Consider the following 23,834-nt stretch of genomic DNA (forward strand, 5'->3'; position numbering starts at 1 on the left):
ATAAAAAGATTAGTTCACCATGGAATCGGTATGAACAATGAGAGATATTTTACTTGGGAGTGGGCACTAAATCTTAAGTCTTAGGAATTCCAGTGTGCCTGCTTTTCCATTGAAAGCCCAGCTCAATTCAACATGCTGAGTTTTCCATTTGTTTATGAAATTCAGATTTCATAAACTTTTTCAAGATGAAAAGGCTAAATTATATAAACAGGTAAAGGTAAGTGGAATTAAAATCCAGTTGCTCAGTTGCAGTAGCCACATTTCAAGTGCTCAGTGTAACTAGTGTGTAACTACATGTGACTAGTGTAAGGTGACCAGACATCCCGCTTCTGGCGGGACAGTCCCGATTTTTAACGATTTGTCCCGTGTCTCGCAGCGTTTTTAAAAGTCCCGATTTTTTATTCTTTCCCAAAAATCGGGACATTTTTTAAAACGCCGCGGAACAAATTGTTAAAAATCAGGATGTCTGGTCACCTTAGACTAGCGGCTACTGCAGTGTGGACAGCGCGGCCCCCGTGCAGAGTAGGCGCCAAGGCCATCTGTGGATGAATGTCCAGCAGCGGCCTCAGGAACCCTGAGGAAAGTCCTGGTGTGGAGCTTTGTGACCGGCGATTAGAATTAAATGACCATGGTGTGTTTCTGCGGGTTTGAAACATCTCAGTCGCTGCCTCATGTCCAGTATCAGTCACGCTCGGTTTTCTGTTGCCTTGGGCTGGCTTCTTCCCGGCAGCCCTACGGGTTTGAGTGGAGACTTGGACAGTTATTGGGGGTGGGGTGAAATGTGTAGCTCTGTGGGAGGGTGTCTTTATGATAAAGGATTCCAAAGTCTTCATTAACCCCTGAAATATTGAAATTGCATGCAAAAATGCTTGCATTTTTCTGGTCGATAGTGATCCTATTTTCTAATAGGAACCAAGTCTCAAAAGACAGGCTAGTTATTTTTTTTTAAATACATTTTTATTGATTTCAGAGAGGAAGAGAGGGATAGAAACATCAATGATGAGAGAGAACCATTGATCAGCTGCCTCCTGCACGCTCCGTACTGGGGATGAGCCTGCAACCTGGGCATGTGCCCTTGACGGGAATCAAACCTGGGACCCTTCATCCCCAGGCGGATGCTCTAGCCACTGAGCAAAACCGGCTAGGGCAGAAAGGTTAGGATGATTAACATAGACCCTTAGGAAATCCCTTTAAGAATGTAGGTGAACCAGGGATCAGGGGGACCCAAGATCCTGTAAAGTTGACTAATCCTTATCCCTTTTCCAAGACGTAAGAAACCGGTCCAGAGAGTTGAGGGCTTGACTTGCCCGAGGCCCCACAGCCTGCTAGGCCCGGGGAATCGCGGCCTGGGGGAGGGGTGGAGGTGAAGGGTCTGATTTGGAGATCCTGGCTTAATCCTCGCTCTCTGTGGAGATAAAAGTCCTGGTTTGACTCACAATAGGAGCCTCTGGGGATGCGAGCCTCCAGCTAAACACGTTTCCCAAAACCCACTCACTGCCTCTGTCCTCTCTTCACCTTCGCCGGGCTGGCCCCAGCCTGGCTTAGAGGAACTCCTCCCTCCAGGAGGGAAGATGGCTCCTTCCTGTCTGGGGTGGGGGTGGGAAGAGGTCGGAGCAGGTTCACTAAGGATTGGGAAAAGAGCAGTCCCCAGGCAGTCCGCAGCCCTCCCGCCTCCCAGGGACAGTCCTGTCCTTTGTGCATTGTGAGGAGGGTCCCATGTGCTGCTCCTTCCGTGCTCTGCCTGCCTGCCCCCAGCAGGCGTCTCCCCGGGGCCTGGGTTCTTGCTAATAAAATCAATAGGAGCCAAAACCGGTTTGGCTCAGTGGATAGAGCACATGTTTCAAACACAAGGCCCACGGGCCAAATCCGTCCGCCAGGCCTTGCAATGTGGCCCGCACCGCGCTGTCATCACTGCACTCCGCTGCGTTTCCATCACAATGACAGTTTATGACTGTTCAGTAAACCATTCGGCCCGCGATTTAGGCTGGATTTTAGATTTTGGCCCCTTCTCTGATTGAGTTCGACACCCCTAGGATAGAGCATCAGCCTGTGAACTGAAGGGTCCCAGGTTCGATTCCGGTCAAGGGCATGTACCTTGGTGGCGGGCACATCCCCAGTGGGGAGTGTCCTCTCCTCTCCCCTCTCCTCCCCTCCCTAAAAATAGAAAAAATATCCTTCAGTAAGGATTCACACAAAAAAATGTGGAACCTTTAATGACTTCAAAATCAAGAGAGCTAGAATAACTAAAAGAACAACCCTTTTACTACAAAATAGGCATAAAAATGTGGAGAGGGTAATGTAATAACTCCCACTATCCATCCCCGAGCTTTAAAAAGTATCAATTTATACCTAAACAGTTTTCTTCTGTTCCCCTGATTTTTTGGGAGGCAAATCCTAGTTATGCCATTTCTTCTGTAATTATTTCGTTACATATTTCTAAAATGTAAGAACTTTAAAATTCACTGGTTTTTTTTTTAAACCATATATTTTTACGTTGATATTTAGAGAGAGGAAGGACGAGGGAGAAAAAGAAACATCGAAGTGAGAGAAAAACATCTGTTGGCACACCCTCCCCGCCCCCGCCCCATGTGGACAGAAAGCCTGGTATGTGGCCTGACCCGGGATCAAGCCCGCCACCTTCTGGTGCGCGGGATGACGCCCCAACCAGCCGAGCCACACCAGCCAGGGCATCGCTGATTTAGAGAGAGGAGGAGATGGGAGCGAGAGAAAGAAAGAAACGTTGATTTGTTGTACCGCTTACTTATGCACTTATTGGTTGAGGATCAGACTCGAAACCTTGGCACATCAGGACAACACTCTGACCAACTGAGCTACATGGCCAGGACCATCATTGATCTTTTATTTGTTTTTATTTCAGAGAGGGAGAGAGAGAGAGAAAGTAACATCAACAATGAGAGAGAATTACCGATTGGCTGCCTCCTGCACCCCTCGTACTGGGAATTGAGCCTACAACTCAGGCATGGGCCCTTGACAGGGATCGCACCCAGGCCCCTTCAGCAAATAGGCTCTATCCCCTGAGCAAAACCAGCCAGGGTGCCATCGCTGTGATTTTTAAAAAATTAACAATATTATCAAATATCTAGTCAGCGTCCAATATGCCACAGAGTCACTTTTGATCTGACTGGAAATGTTCTGGAAAACGGAGGTGGGTTGTTTAGAGCTCAACTCACTTGCCAGGCCCACTGTTCACCATGTCGTATGAACTCTGAATATTTTAAGTTCCTCCTCAAGCCTGACACAACTATATTTTGGCAAAGGCCTGTGTCCTTAATGCCATCAAAAAGGCAGCGGAACCCTAGCCGGTTTGGCCCAGTGGATAGAGCCTTGGCCTGCAGACTGGAGGGTCCTGGGTTCGAGTCCGGTCAAAGGCACATGCCTGGGTTTCGGGCTCCATCCCCAGTAGGGGGTGTACAGGAGGCAGCAATCAATGATTCTCTCATTACTGATGTTTCTATCTTTCTCCTTCCCTCTCTGAAGTCAGTAAAAAAACAAAAAACACACACATCACAAACATTTTTTAAAAAGGCAGTGGCGTGGACAGTGCAAAGAGCCTGGAAAGAGACAAGCTTTGGGCTCAAATCCCTGGCTGTGGCTCTTGGGAGCTGTGTGACTTGGCAAAGATACTCGGCCCCCAGTCTCAGGACCCCGTGTGCAAAACGGACCCGGGAATGAGGGGTTCACAGGAGGTGCTCAGTCTGGGTGTTAGGCTCGCCCACTTTGACCCATTTTTCTTCCCATTCAGTCTGTCAGGAACACTTTACTGAAAAGGTGAGGAGGACAGGAGCTTCCTGCCCAGGGAGAACTGCCAGCCACACTTGCGGGTGCCCAGCTCCTGCACTTCCTGCGTCTCTCACTAACTCCCCTTGCTGGGCATGGGTGCGCTCTGCTCTGGTCGCTCCTGGAGCCTCGTGGGCTTGAGCAGAATGGTTCCTTGGTTCCCGTGGCCCTCGTCCCCCCTGCTTGTCTCTTGCTGTAGAGCGGTGGGTCCCTCAGGCTGCTCCGTGTCTGGGGAGCAGCCCCAGGGCCCAGGAACTGCCCTGCAGGTCAGGGCAGGCTCAGAGGTCAGGAGATACAGACGGCTGGCACCAGGGAAGTAATTACGCTGGTGCATCTCCTTTGCTTTGCCTGGGGCTAGTGGCTTCCTTCTTTCACTCAGCAGGTCTATCAGGGGGTGGGTGAGTGGGGGGTGGTGGTTTCTCAGTGGTAGTTCCCTTGCCTTTTCCGAGCAGCAGATGTTGGGTTCAGGCTGGGCTCTGGAGCAAAGGCACCCACTGCTCAGCTCCAGTGGATCCCCTCGGGCGCTGGAGCACCCTCACAGGGAGGCGGGACCCTAGGCTGTGTTATTTCCCCACCGGAGCAGAAGACTTAACCAGACTGTCACTCTGAGCTGCTCACTGTCAGCCCTGCCTTCCTGCTCTTCCCATGCTCCTTACCCGGACACCTGAGGCTCCTGGGGCCGGGGACAGGGATTGAGCACCGTGGCCTGGTAGGCATCCTGCTTTCAGTCCTCCAAAAGCCCTATCTGTCCATCTTCTGCCGGAGGAAACTGAGGTACCGAGCAGTCAGGGCTCTCTCAGCTTCCACCGGGACCCCCCCAACCCTCAGCACACCGCCCTTGCCCGGCTGTGGCTGTAAATCTTTGCAGGTGGAATGGGTTACCCAGAGGCTCAAGGGAGAGTCCAGTTCTCGTCGCCCCAAGTGCTTTGGGCCGGAAAGAAACTAGGTGGCGCCATACTTTATAGGAACGAGGCCAAGGATTTAAAGACAAAGGCTCCTCCTGTCGGGGTTGGGACTTGACTGACAGGCAGGTCGGAGGCCTGCAGGGGCCTGGCGTTGGGCTCCTAGTACTGGGTGTGTGCCCCGAGGGGGGTCGAGGGGCCGGCCGGGCTCAGGATGTCTTTTCCTCCATTGGCTGGATGGCCCTGCCCCCCTCCTCCCCTTCTCCTGGAACATTCCACACATTCCAGACTGCCATTGCTTTCAGGATATGGATTAACATCCCAAGCAGATATTTGGTTTCACCACCGCCACCCCTCTCCAAGCCTTCCCCGTCCTGAAGAGAAAGCCCCCAAAACGAGAAGTTTGAAGTAGGAGGGGGGTATGTTTGACCTTTGACCTGAGAGGCCATTTGAAAGCTATTCAGACTGGACTACCTCACTGGGGTTGCTTTAAGCTAGTGTTTTTCAACCTTTTTTGGGCAAAGGCACACTTGTTTCATGAAAAAAATCACGAGGCACACCACCATTAGAAAATGTTAAAAAATTTAACTCTGTGCCTATGTTGACTATATATAAAGTAATTCTCTTGAATAGGAATCAAATAAACACAAAGAAAGTATTTTAGAATTACTTTATTATGAAATATTAAGTAAACAAAATAGTGAAAAATTATAAAATTCTTGTCTTGTCTGCACCTACGGCACACCAGGCAACATCTCGTGGCACACTAGTGTGCCGCGGAACAGCCGTTGAAAAACGCTGCTTTAGGCAGACAGCGGCCACCCCCCAGCCCACTGCCTTCTTCCAGAGAGTTCCCCCGAGCTTGGTCCTGGGCGTGGGGACATGGCTGTGCGCCCCATCAGTGTTCTCAGTCTCCCGCGGGGCAATGCTTTCCTCCTCAATTCTCCAACAGTTTGACCTCCATTGGAAGGGGTCCTTTCTCTGACCATTGGCCACCAAATGAGTCTGTCCGTCATGGCCAGCGTGTTATCACAAGAGGGTGGAACTGAGGGCCTGGAACTGGACTTGTGTCTGATCTTTACTCTTTTGTCCTGCTCTGTAGTCTGACCTCCGTAGATCAGACTCACGTACCACCCAAAGCAGACCGCCATGGGCACAGATTCTCTTCGCTCACCCTCATCTCTCCCTCTGTTACTCCATCCCCAGGAGAGCTGTCCTTAACCACGTCATCCCTGGCTGTCCGCTCTCAGCCCGAAGCTGGAAGAGCCTTGGAGACCCTTTGGTCCCCATTTCACAGCAGAAGTCACTTAGGGTCCTTCCGGGCAGAAGCAAGTGAGCTGGCCCAGGGGCGAGCCCCGTTGGAAGCAGCTGTAGTTAGAGCTTAGCATCCCTTCCTTCCTTCCCTCCCTCGGTGGCACGTGTCCCAGCACTCCTTTCTCCTGGTTTGCCAGAAGCCCATGTGATCCCCATTGCTTGGGGATACTGAGGCCTGAAGCTTCAGTGGCTCAGTCAGACCTACACCCAGTCCGGGGCAGTCTGAGGGCTAGAACTGGACTTTCTTGCTCCCTAGACCAGTTTTTCCTCATACCACGAGGATTTTATTGGACTGTGTCCCTGAACTAAGATTTTGTGACCAAGGATAAGCAAAGACTGTGATGACAATTGACCAATGCAGACAAAGTCAATGAAAAGGTTTTAGCCTGAGGATTAGGGCATCGATTTGGGTGGTAACCAGTTTCCCTGGGAGCCAGCCTTGAACCTGAAAGCCTTCCTCAGGGAGAATTACCTTGTTAAGGGGCGTTTGAAAGATGGTGTAGTTACCTGGGGAGAGGGAGGGAGGGAAGGTGGTGGTCAGAATGCTGGGTTATGTGTGTGTTAATCACTCACTCCCACTTCAGTATTCACAAATGCGTCCGTTATTATACTTTGCGAACTTACTCTAAGCCCTTTGCTAAGCTCTTCATAATATTGTCTAACATTACCGTGTATACCACCCCTTGAATAGGTATTATCCCTGTTTTACAAAGGAGGAAACAGCCCCAAAGGAGTTAAATAATCTTTTAAAGATCAGTGCTAGGAAGTGGAGCCGGGGTTTACATTTATAGCTGCACAAAGCACTTACCTTCTGCGCTGATACTGTTTGTTTGCATATATGTGTCCCCTAATAAACGGTGAACACCGCGAGGCCAGGCACTTTGCCTATTTTGTGTAAACAGGTACCAGATTAATGAGTAATGTCTTAGGTGGCTTTATATTTCTGAAATGTAGGGGGGTTGTGAGTGGTTACTCCGGTTTCTCACTGGAGAGAGTCAAAGCAGATGTGATTTTTCGGGAATGATGTTACCCTAGTCATGCTCAGGGGCACCTGATTGTGATCTTCCTGTCTGGCAGCAGTGGTAACAGTTATCTCCGCACCAAATCTCTCTCCCCAAAGCGTCCTGTCCTTAGACGCTAAGACTGTGGTGTTGAGTAGAAGGTGGGGCGATGGCCTGGCACAGGGGTTCAGAACAGCAGAGTCACACCGTCCCCGGAAGCATTCCAAACTGTCACTCATCCTGTCCCCTCTGATTTCAGGAGCCGGAAAATTCAGATCCGAAATATTCCACCCCAGCTGCGATGGGAAGTAAGTGATGGGGACGCTCTCGGCGGCGACGGCGGCATGGGGTAGTGGAGACCGGAACGAAGCCCGGGGCAGCCTGAGTTTGGCAGAGAAAGTCCGGCTGGGGAGGTCCTTTGGTGGTGTGGCTGGTGCTAGGCCAGGGATGCTGAGTGGAGGTTGGCTGGGTCTCGTCCTTAACTTACGACGACAAATGTTAATCCCTGGAACTTCAGTCCCCTCTAGTGAAGGAGGTGGAAGGGTGTTCCCTGAGCCTCAAACTTAGTTTTGGCAGAGGGTGATTTTGGGCCCCAGGTGGCCCCGGTCTCCTTCTAAAGAGGCCCTAGGTTCCTCTTTGAGCTTCAAAGAAACTCAAAGAAGCCCTAACAGGTCACCCCCAGCATCAGTACCCCCAGAAAGGGCACCCTGAACAGGCAATGATGCTCAGTCCCCACCAAGGCTCAGCCTGCGCCCCATCTGTGCTTTCGGATGTGGGGTGCCTAGTGGCGGGCCTTAGGCTAGTTCCTGGGATGCTCAGAGTAGCCTTCCTCCCTTCTCCTCCTAGGTGCTGGACAGCCTGCTTGCTCAGTACGGAACGGTAGAGAACTGTGAACAAGGTAAGAGTGGGCAGAGGTGCTGGGTGCTGGGTGCTGGAGGACTTTGAGGGGTCTGCTTCCCCTCACTTTCCGTGGGCAGACCTATGGCCAAAGAGGACAGTGTGGTGCAGACACACTGATTGGACTGAGGATCCGGACGTGTGGCTCGTACCTTACAGGCTCCTCCTCTGTTCTTTGAGACTTGAACAAAGTCGCTCATTCTTGACATTGGGTCCCAGGCTGCCAGGGGTCAACCAAGGCAGAACTAAGATGTTAGAAATAACCCTGGCCTGTGTGGCTCAGTGGATTGAGCATCTTCCCACACAGGAAGAGGTCGCTGGTTCCATTCTTGGTCAGGGTGTGCTCGCTCCCCTTGTATGTGGCTTGTAGGAGGCAGCCAATCGATGTTTCTCTCCTCCTCCTCTAAAAATCAATAAAAGCCTATTTAAAAAATTTTTTTTTTCAGAAATAGTTTAAGAATGGAAATTGAGTGTTTATTATGGATAAATCTGCAGCTCTTTTACTTTAAAAGCATCTCAAGCCGAAACCGGTTTGGCTCAGTGGTAGAGCGTCGGTCTGCAGACTGAAAGGTCCCAGGTTCGATTCTGGTCAGGGGCATGTATATTGGTTGCGGGCACGTCCCCGGTAGGGGGTGAGCAGGAGACAGCTGGTCGATGTTTCTAGCTCTCTATCGCTCTCCCTTCCTCTCTGTAAAAAATCAATAAAATATATTTAAAAATAAATAAATAAATAAAAGCATCTCAATTCCCTCTTTTCAGCTGGAATAACCAACGGGCTGTCTCTTTTTTTTGTTAGAATCTCTGATGTCAGTGACATCGTTTTTGGTCATTGGGGGGAAGAAAGGGCAGAGGATTTATTACTTTTAAAGGAATGTTTGTTCACTTTTAGAGAGAAAGAAGGGGGGAGAAAGAGGGAGACAGCGATGTGAGAGAAACATCGATTGGCTACCTCCCGCCTGCCCTCTACTGGGGATTGAGCCCAAAATCCAGGCATGTGCCCTGACCGGGAATCAAACCGCGACCTCTTGTTTCTGGGCCGATGCTCATCCACACCAGCCGGGCTGGGAGGTTGGTTATTCTTGCAGGCGCCTCCTCACCGCCCAGGTGGGGGACGCTGCTGCTGCAGGCCGGAAGGGCCAGAGTGCTCTGCGTGAGGTCTGGTGGCCACTGCGTGTGGTCCGTGCCCTCCACCGTGGGGCGGAGCAGGCCAGGGGACCCAGATCACAGGACAAGGGTGCATATGCCAGAAGGTTAGTTTTATTAATTTAAAAAGAGAAGTATGTGCCCAGACTGCCTGAGCGTCTAATGGTCGAGCCATTTCCCTCCCCGGGGAAAGAATGTGTATGGCAATCAAATGGAAACCAGAGGGCTGCTTAGGAAGAGGTTGGGGGGATTAACGGCTGGTGTCCTGAGTTTGTGATGCCCTGAATGCGTGCATTTCCACACATTCAGGTGTTCGGAGGAGTCAGGAAATCCTCTCCTCTGGGAAAGATGCAGACACACCAATTCCTCACTCCCTCCACCACAGCAGCCACTCCTGTCAACCCAGTGGCTAGCTCCTACTGCACATGCATTTGGTGTCTTCCTGAGGATACTTTGTCCTCTAAGATGGGTTTGGGTGTTCCCCCAAATCCCTCCAGCCATATCCTTAAAGCTCGGGATGTTAACTTCTGTAACTTGCTAACCTCGGTGTGTGTTGATTGTTAACTAGTTTAACTTCCCAAGGGCAAGTGCATCTCGCAGGCTGTTGTGTGTGCGTCAGACCTTCTGCCTAACGGCTTATGTATGGACTACAGTGCAGCCCAGCTCTCTTGGGGGTCTGGGAAGGGAAGTCAAAGGGAGATGTAGAAAGGAAAAGGCAAGGATGTAAATTTTAAGTGTTCTAGGGGTTCTGGTAAACGGCGCCTGAAGAGGCACCGCTTTGCCTTGCTGTTCAGGTGTTTCATAAGCTCAAGCTCCAGAGGTTCTGCCACACGCCTTTACCTCATGGTGTGTAAGGATGAGCCTTTCACACACACGACTCATCCGTGGCTTCTCCAGAGTCCACCGCCCTAACCCTGGCCTGTTTTCCTTCCCTCCCGCCAGTGAACACGGAAAGTGAGACGGCCGTGGTGAACGTCACCTATTCCAACCGGGAACAGACCAGGCAGTGAGTGGGCCGGAGAGGGGGGCTGGCTGGGCGGGTCTTGGTGGGGTGTTGCTGGGTAGTTGGTTCAGGAATCTCAAAGGTTCAGTAACTCAATAGGAGTGATGGCAAATAGATTGAAAGGGAGGGGAGGGGACCAAAGTACTCCCAGGGAAGATGGGAAATCTGTAGGGGAAAAGGTTGGCATCTGAGAGATCTCTAGTTGCCCAAGAACGGCAGGGCTTTGCTGTGTTGGTGGCGCCATCTAGCGATAGTGAGGAGGAACGGCTGTGTTGAAAGAAAAAGGACTTGTTAATGGTAAGATGTGGTGGGACAGACATTTTATTGCTGTGATTACCATGGGCCCAGTGTATGCTTGCTAGGGTCCTTCAGTCCTCTTACATACACACAGTCCCGCTCCTTCTCCCTTAGCTTGAGTAATGAACACTGCTCACTCCCACTGGTACCGACCAACTGTACACATTACCCACCTACCCATTTATAACTAGAGGCCCGATGCACGGAATTCGTGCAAGGGGCTCGGCCCTCACAACCCTCGCTGCCCCCACTGTGTCCACCCCCACTTTGTCCGGAAGGTCGTCTGGCTCTCCAGTCTAAACAGCACACGACACTTTCATTATTATTATAGGTGGGTCTTGTCAATACCTGGCTTTTGGCCACATTTTGCTGTCGATGGCTCTCTTGCTGCTTCATCACGGCGCCTCTATCCTTTCTGTTTCCTCCAACTTAGGAGGCTGCACTGTAAACTCCCTGCTGTCAGATCTCATTATCCTGGAGTCTCCTGGGCTCACAGTTTTCCGGAGGCTCCTGCTGCCCCTTGGGGCCAGCCTGTGATGTTTAGCCCGGCTTTCCAGATCGGGCAGCTCCTGCTCACTGCCCACTACCTGCTGCCGCCCTGTTTACATTTCTAACCGGCGACAGGTTTGGGACTGGAGCGGGGCTTGCCCCTCCCCCCAGTGCCATCCCTCCGGTTAGCAGACATTCCAGATACACTTCCACTCCTGCTCCCAGGTGGTGCTGAGCAGGCCATTCTGTCCCCAAGTCTCTAACTTTTTTTCACATTGAGTTTCCTTAAACTTAGAAGGTGCCAGGCGCACTAGGGATAAAAAACAAGTCTTGCGAATTATCACCTTTATTTGTTGTATTTACTCATTTATCACGAACCGCATGCGATTCTTACGTGACGCATAATAGGTAGTTTTGGCCGAAATTGACGAGCCAGCCCCAACGTTAATTGGAAATAACTAACTTAGGTTTCCCTTTGATGACTTTGGCCGTGTAGACTGGAAGGGTCCCTGAGGAGGCGGTGGGAGTGGTGGGCAGGTGCTCATATCCCCTTCTCCAGTGCCTCGCCCATGGAGGGCATTCGGTGGGATCGGCATGGGTTGGGGTAACCAGTAGCTTCTCTGCCCCCAGAGCCATCATGAAGCTGAATGGCCACCAGCTGGAGAACCATGCCTTGAAGGTCTCCTACATCCCTGACGACCAGATAGCACAGGGTCCTGAGAACGGGCGCCGCGGGGGCTTCGGCTCTCGGGGTCAGCCCCGACAGGGCTCGCCCGTGGCGGCCGGGGCCCCCGCCAAGCAGCAGCAGGTGGACATCCCCCTGCGGCTCCTGGTGCCCACCCAGTATGTGGGCGCCATCATTGGCAAGGAGGGCGCCACCATCCGAAACATCACAAAACAGACCCAGTCCAAGTGAGTCTTGGCTGCAGGGGGGGATGGAGATGGGGGCCAGGAAGTGGGGGTTCGGAGCTGGGAGCTGGGAGGTGGGTGCCTCCGGGAAGCACACTGAATGGCGTCGGTGGGAAATGTCTGCTGGGAATGTTCATGCTTCCCCATTCAGGAGCCACTGCTTCCACCCCCAGCCTCCTCGGCACTGGTACCGACCAACTGTACACATTATTATTATAGATGGATCCTGTCAATACATGGCTTTTGGCCACCCCCAGCCTCCTCAGCTGGCGGGCAGGTGGGGAGATAGAACGGGCACGTGAGCGCCAGTGGTCGCCGTTGCTGGACCTCGTCCTGTTGTTAGTAAAAAGGGACCTAATATCTCCCATAGGAAGTCTCAGCCTGCACACATAGCCTTGGTGATCAGTCAGTTTTCAGAGCTCTGGTTTTAGCGCCACTTACTGGTGTCAACAGGACTGGCCAGCCTGCCAAAGTCTGGGCCCTCGGTCATAGGTCCTAAGTCCGTCCTGTCTCCTATTCCACCACAACCACTCTTCTCTAATCTCTACAGCTGCTCAGTGTGCTCTGGGAGAGAACAGGTCACCTGGTGTCCTTATTCATAATACAGCCTTCATTATTTACTTCTTATTTGGGACAATGTGCTTCCCCTTTATAGTTTGTCTTGGGGGGAAATCTAGAATTCACAAATTAGAATGTGGGCTATTGATCCCAACTTGGCAATCCCATGGTAGATGCCATCATTCCAACTGCCAGAGCAACAGGCTGGTCACGTGCCCCTGGCCCTCCCCCAGCCTGCCTTTGATTGGCTTTGTTCCAAGTAGAGCTGCTCCTGTGCCTTTGGTTGAGGAGAGGTTGGGGGGGGGGGGGGCGCTGGCCCACTCCCCCCAGGGCCCACTGACCAGCCACCCGTCCTTGTGGTCCTCAGGATCGATGTGCACAGGAAGGAGAACGCAGGTGCTGCTGAGAAGGCCATCAGTGTCCACTCGACCCCCGAGGGCTGTTCCTCCGCCTGTAAGATGATCTTGGAGATCATGCACAAGGAGGCCAAGGACACCAAAACGTAAGGCTCCCGCTTTCCTGCGAACGAGGAGACTGCCACCTTCCTGGGTCCAGCACACACTCTGTTAGCAGTACAGACACACAGGGGCAGTCAGAATTGTACCAGCGGTTATGAATTAAAATCTTCTTTCCCACAAGTAACTTCTCGCACACCCTCTTGAGGTTCTGTGCACTCGGAAGTGTATATGCACACAAGCACATGCGTGTGTTAGCATAAAGAGGGTCGTCATGCACATTTTAGTGCATATTTATAAAACTATTTTATACCTTTTTTCATTTTCATGCACTAAAACTAGTCCATACTGACGCAACTCATTTTTTATAGCTGCAGATATTTCTCTTTTTAAAAAATACTATAGTATGTTTTTATTAATTTTAAAGAGGAAGGGGGGGCTATAGAAACATCAATGATGAGAGAGAATCATTGATTGGCTGCCTCCTGCACATCCCCTACTGAGGACTGAGCCCACAACCTGGGCATGTGCCCTTGACCAGGATCAAACCAAGAACCCTTCAGTCCACAGGCCCAATGCTTGATCCACTGAGGCAAACCGGCTAGGGCTGGCTGCAGATATTTCTATAGTGTGGCATTTTCATTTTTTATTTTTAATTGATTTTTCAAGTGTAAGGTTGAATTTTTTTAAAAAATATTTTATTGATTTTTTTTTTTTTTTTTTTTTTTTTAACAGAGAAAGGGAGAGGGGTAAAGAGTTAGAAACATCGATGGGAGAGAAACATCAATCAGCTGCCTCCTGCACACACCCTACTGGGGATGTGCCCGCAGCCAAGGTACATGCCCTTGACCGGAATCGAACCCGGGACCTTTCAGTCCGCAGGCCGACGCTCTATTCACTGAGCCAGACGGGTTTCGGCCAGCTGAATGGTTCTTAATATGCAGAGGCCTGTGAAACCGTCCCCACACGTAAGATAATGAACGTGGCCATCAGCGGGTCGTTTCTGTGCCCCTTGCAGTCCGCCTGTACCACCCCATCTCTCGATCCTAAGCAGCCACTAATCTGGGTTCAGTGCTCTTCCAGCATGTTCTGTCCTGTGGTTTGTTCTGAGAACCTCGTTGGGGCGGCCTCATGGCCGCGTCTCCACGGGCCCCTCCCTTCTGCCCCGTCTCCCAAGGGCTGACGAGGTTCCCCTGAAGATCCTGGCCCACAATAACTTCGTGGGGCGACTCATCGGCAAGGAGGGGCGCAACCTGAAGAAGGTGGAGCAGGACACGGAGACAAAGATCACCATCTCCTCGTAAGGCTCTTTTGTTTCCTTCCCTGTGAGAGGGGGGGGGGGCGGCGGCCGTATTTCACCACTGGACCTTCATACTTCTGGCCCCGTAAGCTGGATGGGTTTCTGCTCGTTAGAGAAGACTCCGAGGCGGTGAAGAGTATTTGTTCTCTCCTGTCACACAGCTGTGTGGGCTGGGGGGCTGTTGGGGTGCCACTGCCTCCCCCTGGCAGACCTCAGGGGCTCTGCATCTCCAGGAGAGCCAGGGCTTGTGGGTCAAACATGACGGCTGGGCTGTGAGAACGGGACAGATCTGGGTCCTTCGGTGGCCTGCCTCTCCGGGTGTATTAGCTCCTATGGGCACCGAGTGCCCTGTCATTGGCGACTTGGTGGGCAGAGTTCCTCCGTGTTCTAGAAAAGGCACAGGAAGTGGGTGGCTGGGAACCCCTGGGGAAAGGCGCGTCCTTCTTGCTCCCCCCATAATGGCAACCCGTAGAGGGGTTTCGGTTGGGTGGTCTCGTCCCCCTGCCCTGGTTACACAGCGAAGGCAGAGACAGAGCCGTGTGTTCGGCGAAGGTTGACCAGCCGGCAGAAATGGGGCGGCCCCTGAGCGGAAGGGGACGCCGCTCTGACCTCCCCGCAGGCTGCAGGACCTCACTCTCTACAACCCCGAGAGGACCATCACCGTGAAGGGCGCCATCGAGAACTGCTGCCGGGCCGAGCAGGAGATCATGAAGAAGGTCCGGGAGGCCTACGAGAACGACGTGGCCGCCATGAGCGTGAGTGCCGGGCGCCTGCCAGCCTCGCCGGGCCCGAGCTGCAGAGCGGGCTTCCTCCCGGGGCGGGCGTGCCCAGTGCGGTGTGGCCTTCGGGGCCTTTGAGTTGAATTAACAGGGGTTTTATAATCCTATGCAAAACATGTGTTTGTGTAGACTTCAGCGGGTAGAGGGTCTTCACTTACTTCTGATTTTCGGGGGGTGGTGGGGGGGTGAGGGGGCAAGGATGTGGGAAGGTGATAGAAAAGGTGACTCCCGGAAGTCCAACGGAGATCGGTCCCTGCCTGGGTGCACGTCGGTGTGTGCAGCACAGGGCTGTGAGTCCGTCACCTGCTCAGGGCGGGGTGAGCCAGAGAGGACGGGCTTCTGACGGAATAACATTGGTTGGAGTGGCTTGCTCTCAGTCAGTAACTCCACCAGGACACACGGGAGCACGTGTGAGAACTAAAAGGGCAGGTGGTGTTTGGGTAAAAGCGTGTCTCTGTCTCAGGGTACTCCTCCTCCCAGCCCAGCCAGGGCCCCAGAGGAGCGCCCACCGGGCCCCGTCAGCCTGAGCTGACCTTCCCCTCCTCCCCTCTCCCCGCAGCTGCAGTCTCATCTCATCCCCGGCCTGAACCTGGCCGCCGTGGGTCTCTTCCCAGCCTCGTCCAGTGCAGTCCCGCCGCCTCCCAGCAGTGTGACGGGAGCTGCCCCCTACAGCTCCTTTATGGTAAGTGCAAAGCCTCTTGCAGAACCCCGGGCCCGGCCACGCCCCACGCCTTGTCCCTGTGGGAGTTCCTTTAACGGCCACTCCTGTGGGAGCCGGGGCCTTGCGGGATTGTAGGAGGTGGGAGGTCTGAGGTTGCTTCTCCGTCGTTCCCAGCCCCTGGCGACAGGTCAGAACCTTGACTCCGTGGAGGGCCATCTCAGATGCTGCCAGGGGATGCTGACAGCACTCTTCCTCCCTCCTCCTCTTCCTCCAGCTTCTTCCCTTGATTCCTGCTGGGCTTGGGGAGGGCCAGGGAGGGTGCTGCCCAGGTTGGCTGGGTGCCTGCACCCCTTTCTCCCTGAGGAGACACGCAGGGGTGTGGAGGGGCTTCTGGGCGGTGGCTCTGGGCCTGCGGTGGTGACACGCCCTGTCTCGGCAGCAGGCTCCCGAGCAGGAGATGGTGCAGGTCTTCATTCCCGCCCAGGCGGTGGGCGCCATCATCGGCAAGAAGGGCCAGCACATCAAACAGCTCTCCCGGTTCGCCAGCGCCTCCATCAAGGTGATCTGCCCCGGGTCCCCGGGGGGGACTGCTCTCCTCCATCGCCCCCTTGCCTTTGTTCCCAGGCGCCCCCGTCTGGCCGGTGTGGGGGCCTTTTCCCCGAGGCTTCTGGCCTTGCTGAGTTCTCCGCAGAAATCCTCCAATTTCCAGGCGAGGGAGGAGGCGGTGTGGCAGCCTAGAGGAGGAGGTTGGTTAGGCTCTGCCACAGACCGACGTGGGTTCACGTTCCCATTCCGAGGCTGTGCGACCGGAGGCGCCGTGTCCTCACCAAAGAGCAGTGCTGTCGGAGCCCAGTCAGTGCCCGGTGGCAGCGGGTGCTCAGAAAACGTTAGCTGTCTCTCTGCCTTCCCCGGCGGTCCCGGGGAGAGGGAGCCTGACCCAGGGACACAGGGCCTTGTTGCATTGCACGCGTCTAAATCCCTTGGTTTTGGGGATCTTAATTTTTTTTTTTTAATGTATTTTATTGATTTTGTACAGGAAGGGAGAGAGATAGAGAGTTAGAAACATCGATGAGAGAGAGTCATCAATCAGCTGCCTCTTGCACACCCCGCACTGGGGATGTGCCCGCAACCAAGGTACATGCCCTTGACCGGAATCGAACCCGGGACCCGTCAGTCCCCAAGCCGACGCTCTATCCATTGAGCCAAACAGGTTTCGACTGGTTTTGGGGATCTTAAAAGTTTTGGTGAAAAGCAGTGATTGTTCTCTGAGGAAGTGCGGTCACTGCCCTCCCTCTTGGTCATCTCATCATCACCCCTTTCCCCCCAAAAAACGCTGGAACCTCCCAGGAGATGGGGTGGTGGGAGGAGTGTGGGGACCCTGCCTTGATAGCGGCCCTGAAGCAAGCTCGTCCATGCCTTTGAAACCGTCCTGGTGTAAGGGCGGTGACTGTGAGACGTGGAATCTTTTTTTCTCCCCGTGTTCTCAGAAGTGGATAGTGGGAGGAGGGGGACTGGCACAGTGGAGACGGAGGGCTCCTCTTTTTTTTATTTTTAATTAAAACGTATTTTAAAATTGTTTTTTAGAGAGAGAAACATTGATTGGTCGTTCCACTCATTTATGCAATCGCTAGAGGCCCGGTGTGTGAATTCGTGCATCAGTGGGATCCCTCCGTCTGGCCTGCAGAACTGAACCCAGACTGGCTCTCTGACATCCCCTGAGGAGTCCCGGATTGTGAGAGGGTGCAGGCCAGGCCAAGGGACCCCACTGATGCACGATCGATCGGGGCTGAGGAGGGATGTGAGAGGTTGGCCAGCCAGGGAGGGACTGCAAGAGGGCTCCAGGGCATGTCCAGCCAGTCTTCGCTCAGTCCTGTTGGCCCGACCCCAGCAGCAAAGTAACCTACTGATCAGAGCGACTGCCCCCTGGTGGTCAGTGCACATCATAGCGGCCTTGAGTGGCCTTAGCATACATTAGCATGTTGTGCTTTTATTACATAGGATGGGTTGCTGCTTGTATGTGCCCTGACCACAATCCTTGGTGTGTGGGGACGATGCTCCAACCAGCTGAGCAGCCGGCCAGGGCGAGGGCGCCTCTTGACCAGCTGTTTGCTTTGCAGATTGCTCCTCCCGAAACTCCTGACTCCAAAGTTCGTATGGTCATCATCACTGGACCCCCAGAGGCCCAATTCAAGGTTCTGATCTTTATTGTTTTCCTAAGCTGGACCCACTGGAACTGACTGGGGCGGGGGCGTGCACATCAGACTGGCATCGAACTTCCCTCGCTACTTCTCCACGGTCATATGGGCAAGAAGGAACCGGAGGCTTCTTCCCTGCCTCTGCCTTGGTTACTGCGGAGGGGCCTTCAGTGCCAGCTTCCCTTCTCTCCCTCACACCCCTGCTACATCCCTGGGTTTCCGAACATCTGTCAGAAGCCAAAGCTGGCTGTTAACTTGGCCTGACAGGGACGGAGCATGGGGTCAGCTCTCCAGGCTGTGGAGTGTCTGAGAGCCTGTCCCCTGAGTGACTTGATTAGCTGCTACTTGGACCTGAATTGCTAGCCACTGCTTTGTCCAAATAATGCCCTCATCCCAGACCCTCACGGGGTTTCTGGTTTCACCAAACTGAACACATTCCTTGAGGAAGAATGTATTCAGTTACTGTGCCCAGGTTCTTCAGTACAGATAAGGAGAAGGGACCCTGACAGATCAATGATGTTGCTATTTCCTGTCACCTGGCCTAGGTGGTTGATCTTTCTCTAGGTGGGGTAGGCTTGTGGGCCAGAAGAGGGTCAGGTGGAGCTTGGGAGCTGCACTTGTCTTGTCATATGTGTGTGTGTGTGTGTGTGTGTGTGTGTGTGTGTGGCCTGATGATTTAACAATGACCTCCTCTTCTCAGGCTCAGGGAAGAATCTATGGAAAACTCAAGGAGGAAAACTTCTTTGGTCCCAAGGAGGAAGTAAAGCTGGAAACCCATATCCGGGTGCCAGCGTCGGCGGCTGGCCGGGTCATTGGAAAAGGTGGCAAAACGGTGAGCCATGAGGGCCGCTTTGAAAATTCTGGGCCTCAGTCCCCAAACCCAGCAGCTCTGCTGTGGCCGCCTGCTCCGCTGCCCTGCCCATTCTCAGGATTCCCGCTTTGCCCGTTTCCCTGATTCTGCTCCCCAAGCTCAGCTTCTGACTCCCTTTCCTCCTGTTAGTTGCCAGCTTCTTGCCCTTCCCTCTGAGCCCACCATGCTTTTTTTTTTCTTTGTTGGTGAAAGTATTACCTATGTTCCCCTTTCCTCCCATTGTCCTCTCCTAGCCCACCCCTGTCTTCACCCCCTTGTTGTCTGTGCCCATTGGTTATGTTACATGCATACAAGTTCTTTGGTTGATCTCTTACCCCGACAGTCTGTTGCTATCTCTCTGTCTCTCTCTCTCTCTCTTTTTTTTTTTTTAAATAAATTTTTATTGTTCATATTATTACAAATGTTCCTCCCCCCCTCCCCCCGCCCTCCATTGCTCTCCTCCACCAGGTTCCCACCCCACCCTCTGCCCTTTCCCCAACCCCCGTTGTCCTCATCCATAGGTGCACAGTTTATGTTCAGTCTCTTCCCACATTCCCTTTTCCCCAAGAATCGTCAGTTCACATCCCTTCCATACCTCTGATTCTATTATATTCAACAGTTAATATTGTTCATCAGATTTTTAAAAAAATATATTTTATTGATTTTGTACAGAGAGGAAGGGAGAGAGATAGAGAGTTAGAAACATCGATGAGAGAGAGTCATCAATCAGCTGCCTCTTGCACACCCCCTACTGGGGATGTGCCCGCAACCAAGGTACATGCCCTTGACTGGAATCGAACCCGGGACCCTTCAGTCCCCAAGCCGACGCTCTATCCATTGAGCCAAACCGGTCCCGGCAGATTTTTTTTTTTTTTTAATTCCTTGGTTTTTAGATTCACTTGTTGATAGTTATGTATTTGTTGTTCATAATTATTTTTATCTTTATTTACTTTCTCTTCTGAAAGAACCCCCTTCAGCAATTCATATAATTCTGGTTTGGTGGTGATAAACTCCTTTAGCTTTTTTTTTTTTTATTAGTGAAGCTCTTTATCTGGCCTTCAATTCTGAGTGATAGCTTTGCTGGGTAGATTATCTTTGGCTGTAGGTTCTTACTATTCATCACCTTGAATATTTCTTGCCATTCCCTTCTGGCCTGCATGGTTTCTGTTGAGAAATCAGCTGACAATCGTATAAGTGCTCCTTTATAGGTAACTACCTGCTTTGCTCTTGCTGCTTTTAATATTCTCTCTTTGTCTTTTGCCCTTGGAATTTTAATTATGATTTGTCTTGGTGTGGTCCTCTTTGGATTCCTTTTGTTTGGAGTTCTGTGTGCTTCCTGGACTTGTAAGTCTAATTCTTTCACCAGGTGGGGGAAGTTTTCTGTCACTGTTTCTTTCAGTATGTTTTCGATATCTTGCTCTCTCTCATCTTCTGGGACCCCCATAATTCTGATGTTGGTTCGCTTGAAGTTGTCCCAGAGGTTTCTTACATTATTTTCAATTTTCTGGATTCTCTTGCCTTCTTGCTTCTGTGGAGGAGTGTATTCTGGCTCTTTATGTTCCAAATCTTTGACTTGATTCTTGCGATCTTCCATTCTGTTTTTAGGACTCTGTATAATATTTTTTATTTCAGACAATGCATTCTTTATTTATTGTTGATCCCTTATCATTTCTTGTTGATTCCTTATTAATTCTAGTTGATCCCTTTTCATATCTTCATAGGTCTTATCGACCTTTTCTAGGAAATTCTTGAGAAACCTTAAAAGCGTAGATTTAAACTCTATATCCAGTTGCTTTTTGTCCTCCATTTCTTTCGTTTGTTTGTGATCTATTTCGTTGTCTCTGCATTTTCGCAACTTCCCTGATGGGCGGGGTTTCAGGGTGGAGCCTACAGCCTTGGCTTCCGTCAGCCCCGCCCTATGTGGCTCCTGAGTCTCAGTAATCCCCAGGGTCCTTCAGTACTTGTTGCAAGCACCTGTGAGAGAAAGGTGCCCTCGATTTTCATCTGCTACCAAACAGTCTAGCCTCTCCCCCAATGAGCCGGAACTGGGGTTCAGTTCAGTTGGAAGTGGAGTTGGAGGTGGCATTCAGAGCAGTCTGGAGCCCCTGTCTCCTTCCCGCCAGGGCAATCCCGCGGCACAGCCAACCATCCCTTCTCTGCGTGTAATGTGCGCGCCTCCGGGACCTCCTTTCGCCGCTCCCCCGGGGTTCTGCCTTACAGCCCAGCTCCCTCTGTTTGAGCCTGGGTCCCCGGGGTCTGGCCTAGAACTGGGGTTCAGTGCAGTCGGAACTGTGGCCAGCACAGTCAGAGCTTTTATCTCCTTCCTGCTAGGGAACGCCAGCCAGGCACTCAGCCGCCCTCCTCTCCGGCTCTGTCCTCTCCGTGCGCACCGTGTGTCTCCGTACCTTAGGCTTTTACAGCTCCTCCGCTCTTCCTTCTGGCTTTCTTCGTGCTTCTCGTTGTAGAATTTCCAGTCAGTCGACTTTCCTGTCGTTCTGGGTAATGTCCATTTTATTGGAATATATTTTAGTTGTATTTTATTGAAATTGTTGTGTGCAGCTGCCGTTAGGTGTTTACCTGTGCGGCCATCTTGGATTCTCCTCTCTGTCTCTTGATCCATTTTTGCTCATCAGTTTATGTTGTTCATTCTGTTCCACAAATGAGTGAGGTCATGTGATACTTACCTTCCTCTGACTGGCTCATTTTGCTTAGCATAATGCTCTTCACATCGTCCATCCTTCACCCTTGGTTTCTGGGTGGCAGCTTGAGCTCTTCTCTGCCCACTTACCCCCAGGTGAACGAGTTGCAGAACTTGACAGCAGCGGAAGTGGTGGTGCCAAGAGACCAGACCCCTGATGAGAATGACCAGGTCATCGTTAAGATCATCGGGCATTTCTACGCCAGCCAGGTGTGTATGGTGGCAGGAGCCCAGGGCTCAGAGAAGCAAGACTCCAGAGGTTGGCCAGCATGAGCTGACCAGTCCCGGGACCCTGCCTGCCTCTGGGCTGGCCTGTTCTCTTCCAGGTGCATGAGTGTGATGCTACATGCTTTATTTTCTCTACGATGCCCTAGGGCCGTGGTCGGCAAACTCATTAGTCAACAGAGCCAAATATCAACCATGGAAATTTCTTTGGAGAGCCAAATTTTTTAGGCTTAAACTTCCAACGCCACTTCTTCAAAATGGACTCGCCCAGGCCGTGGTATTTTGTGGAAGAGCCACACTCAAGGGGCCAAAGAGCCGCGTGTGGCTCGCAAGCCACAGTATGCCGACCATGGCCCTAGAGAAAGCACTGACAACTCCCATGTGTTTCATATAAATATACTGTAGGCCTGGTGCATGACATTTGTGCCCGGGGGTAGGGGACCCCTCAGCCCCGTGCATCCTCTTGCAGTCCAGGACTCCTGACTGTCGGCTTAGGCCCTCTAATGCTGCTATGGAGGTGGGAGAGACTCCCACCACTGCCACTGTGCTTGCCAGCTGGAGGAGCCCACTGACCACCAGGGGTCTGCTCCTGTGTTGAGCGTCTGCCCCCTGGTGGTCAGTGTGCATCATAGCAACCAGTCATCCGGCCATTTGGTCAATTTGCAAATCAGCCTTTTACTAGATAGGATGACTTTATGTATTAACGATCTTTCCTGTTATTTAACGTTGGTTTTTCCCTAACCATTTTTTTGCCCTGGATCAAAAAGGAAATGGGTATTTTATCACCCAGCCAGTTTTGCTCATGGAAAGGAAATCTTGCTCTGCTACTTTTCTGTCAAGTGAATTGCACTCTGCAGTGGGTTTTTCTTAGGGAAGAAACTTTTAAGAAGTAAAGAGTGAAAAATACCGGTGTTTTTTGTTGGTTAATCCACCTCCAGGCGTTTCACCCCCTTCTCTGGGGATATTCACATGTGTCGTGGGGTTGTGATTGGCGACAGAGTCTCCGCGTTGATGACCCTTTTTGACCGGAACATAGTCTGGGAACTCTGTTTTGGGTTCAGTGTATACTCCCCCCGCCCTCACCCCTTTCCTTGCGGTGTTGTCTAGTAGGTGCTCGGAGCCCATTCCGAGGCAGACACACCAGGGTCACTCGACACAGTCTTCCTCATCCTTCTGAAGTCCTGTGCGTCCTGTGGTCCGGGTCCGAGTCCCTGCGACCCCCCCCTCTCTCCCCCCCCCGCGTGGGACTGTCCTCCTCCCTCGCTCCGGGAGGTGCTCACTCCCCCCTCGCCTCCCTCTCTGCAGATGGCTCAGAGGAAGATCCGGGACATCCTGGCCCAAGTGAAGCAGCTGCACCAAAAGGGACAGAGCAACCAGGCGCAGGCGCGGAGGAAGTGACCGCCCGCCCAGCACACCGCCGAGGACGGCGGCCGAGCGCGGCCCCCCAGCAGGCCTGAGAATGAGTGGGAATCAGGGGCGCGGGGGCCGGGAGGCAGATCAGGTTTGCCCACTTGTTTGAGAAAGATGTTCCGGTGAGGAACCCTGATCTCTCTGCCCCAGACGCCCAACCAATTGGCCCGACGCTGCCCGCCCCTCAGGGTGTCGCCACGGAAATTCTAGCTCAGGGTGCTTTTAAACGTGGATTGTTCTCAGTAAGCTCTCCAGGCCCCGCCGAGAGGGTGGGCCCGGTCCCAGTGGGAAGAGAAATAAAATTTCCTTCAGGTTTTTAAAACATGCAGAGGGGTGTTTTAATCAGCCTCCAGGGATGGTTTGCTTCTTGGTCCTAAAAACCCTTCTAGCCTTCTCCTGCTTGGTTTATTGGTCAAGATACTTCCATCCTCACGCCCTGACAGAGCCTCTTCCTGCATTCACACGAATGGTTTTATCTTGGCCGCTACCAGAGGGAGGTGGGGACCAGTGCATCGCCTAGCTTACCTGATGGCCTCAGAGGGAGAAGACCCGTCAGCGCCTGGGGTTTGATTCCCATCCCTCCCTCAGCCAACCAACAGGCACAGCAAGGAGCAAAGCCTGGAGCAGACCTGGGGAGACAGGCGATTGAGATGAGTAATCCACGTTTAAAAGGCGTGCCCTGGTGGCCGATCTGCCCCAGGTCGCCATCTTGGAAAATTGGCACAATGAAAAGTCCCCTCCCCTCCCCCCCCGCTGGGGCTCCCCCACCCAGGCCCCCGAACCCCGCGCCGTGTCCAGGGGCAGCGGTGGCACTGAATGCGCAACGGGATAGGGGCGACCACCGTACCGTCCCTGATTCCCATCATTCTCAGGCAGATTTTATTATATTTTTTTAAAGTCTATTTTAACGATGGGATGTGAGCACTGGGCAGGGGACGTGCTCCCCTTAA

The 23,834-nt window shown here is 52.5% G+C and overlaps 1 protein-coding gene across 2 annotated transcripts in view; it reads left to right on the top strand.

The window, feature by feature from the left end:
- The window catches only part of IGF2BP1 (insulin like growth factor 2 mRNA binding protein 1), a 43,903-nt gene extending 20,280 nt beyond the window's left edge, over positions 1-23,623 (top strand). Inside the window, exons 3-15 of one of the 2 annotated variants that reach the window (XM_036451430.2) lie at positions 7,275-7,323; positions 7,862-7,913; positions 9,998-10,061; positions 11,475-11,756; positions 12,679-12,813; positions 13,944-14,066; positions 14,686-14,821; positions 15,405-15,527; positions 15,949-16,065; positions 17,624-17,698; positions 18,402-18,533; positions 21,346-21,459; positions 22,780-23,623. In XM_036451430.2, coding sequence (XP_036307323.1) covers positions 7,275-7,323; positions 7,862-7,913; positions 9,998-10,061; positions 11,475-11,756; positions 12,679-12,813; positions 13,944-14,066; positions 14,686-14,821; positions 15,405-15,527; positions 15,949-16,065; positions 17,624-17,698; positions 18,402-18,533; positions 21,346-21,459; positions 22,780-22,872 — 1,495 coding nt within the window. In that variant the 3' untranslated portion in view covers positions 22,873-23,623. Of the gene's footprint in view, positions 1-7,274; positions 7,324-7,861; positions 7,914-9,997; positions 10,062-11,474; positions 11,757-12,678; positions 12,814-13,943; positions 14,067-14,685; positions 14,822-15,404; positions 15,528-15,945; positions 16,066-17,623; positions 17,699-18,401; positions 18,534-21,345; positions 21,460-22,779 lie in introns of both variants that reach the window. The other variant, XM_036451429.2, reaches the window with a different exon arrangement.
- The last annotated feature ends 211 nt before the right edge of the window (positions 23,624-23,834 follow it).

This window comes from Pipistrellus kuhlii, unplaced genomic scaffold (genome assembly GCF_014108245.1).
Source record: "Pipistrellus kuhlii isolate mPipKuh1 unplaced genomic scaffold, mPipKuh1.p scaffold_m20_p_22, whole genome shotgun sequence".
Classification (NCBI taxonomy): domain Eukaryota; kingdom Metazoa; phylum Chordata; class Mammalia; order Chiroptera; family Vespertilionidae; genus Pipistrellus; species Pipistrellus kuhlii.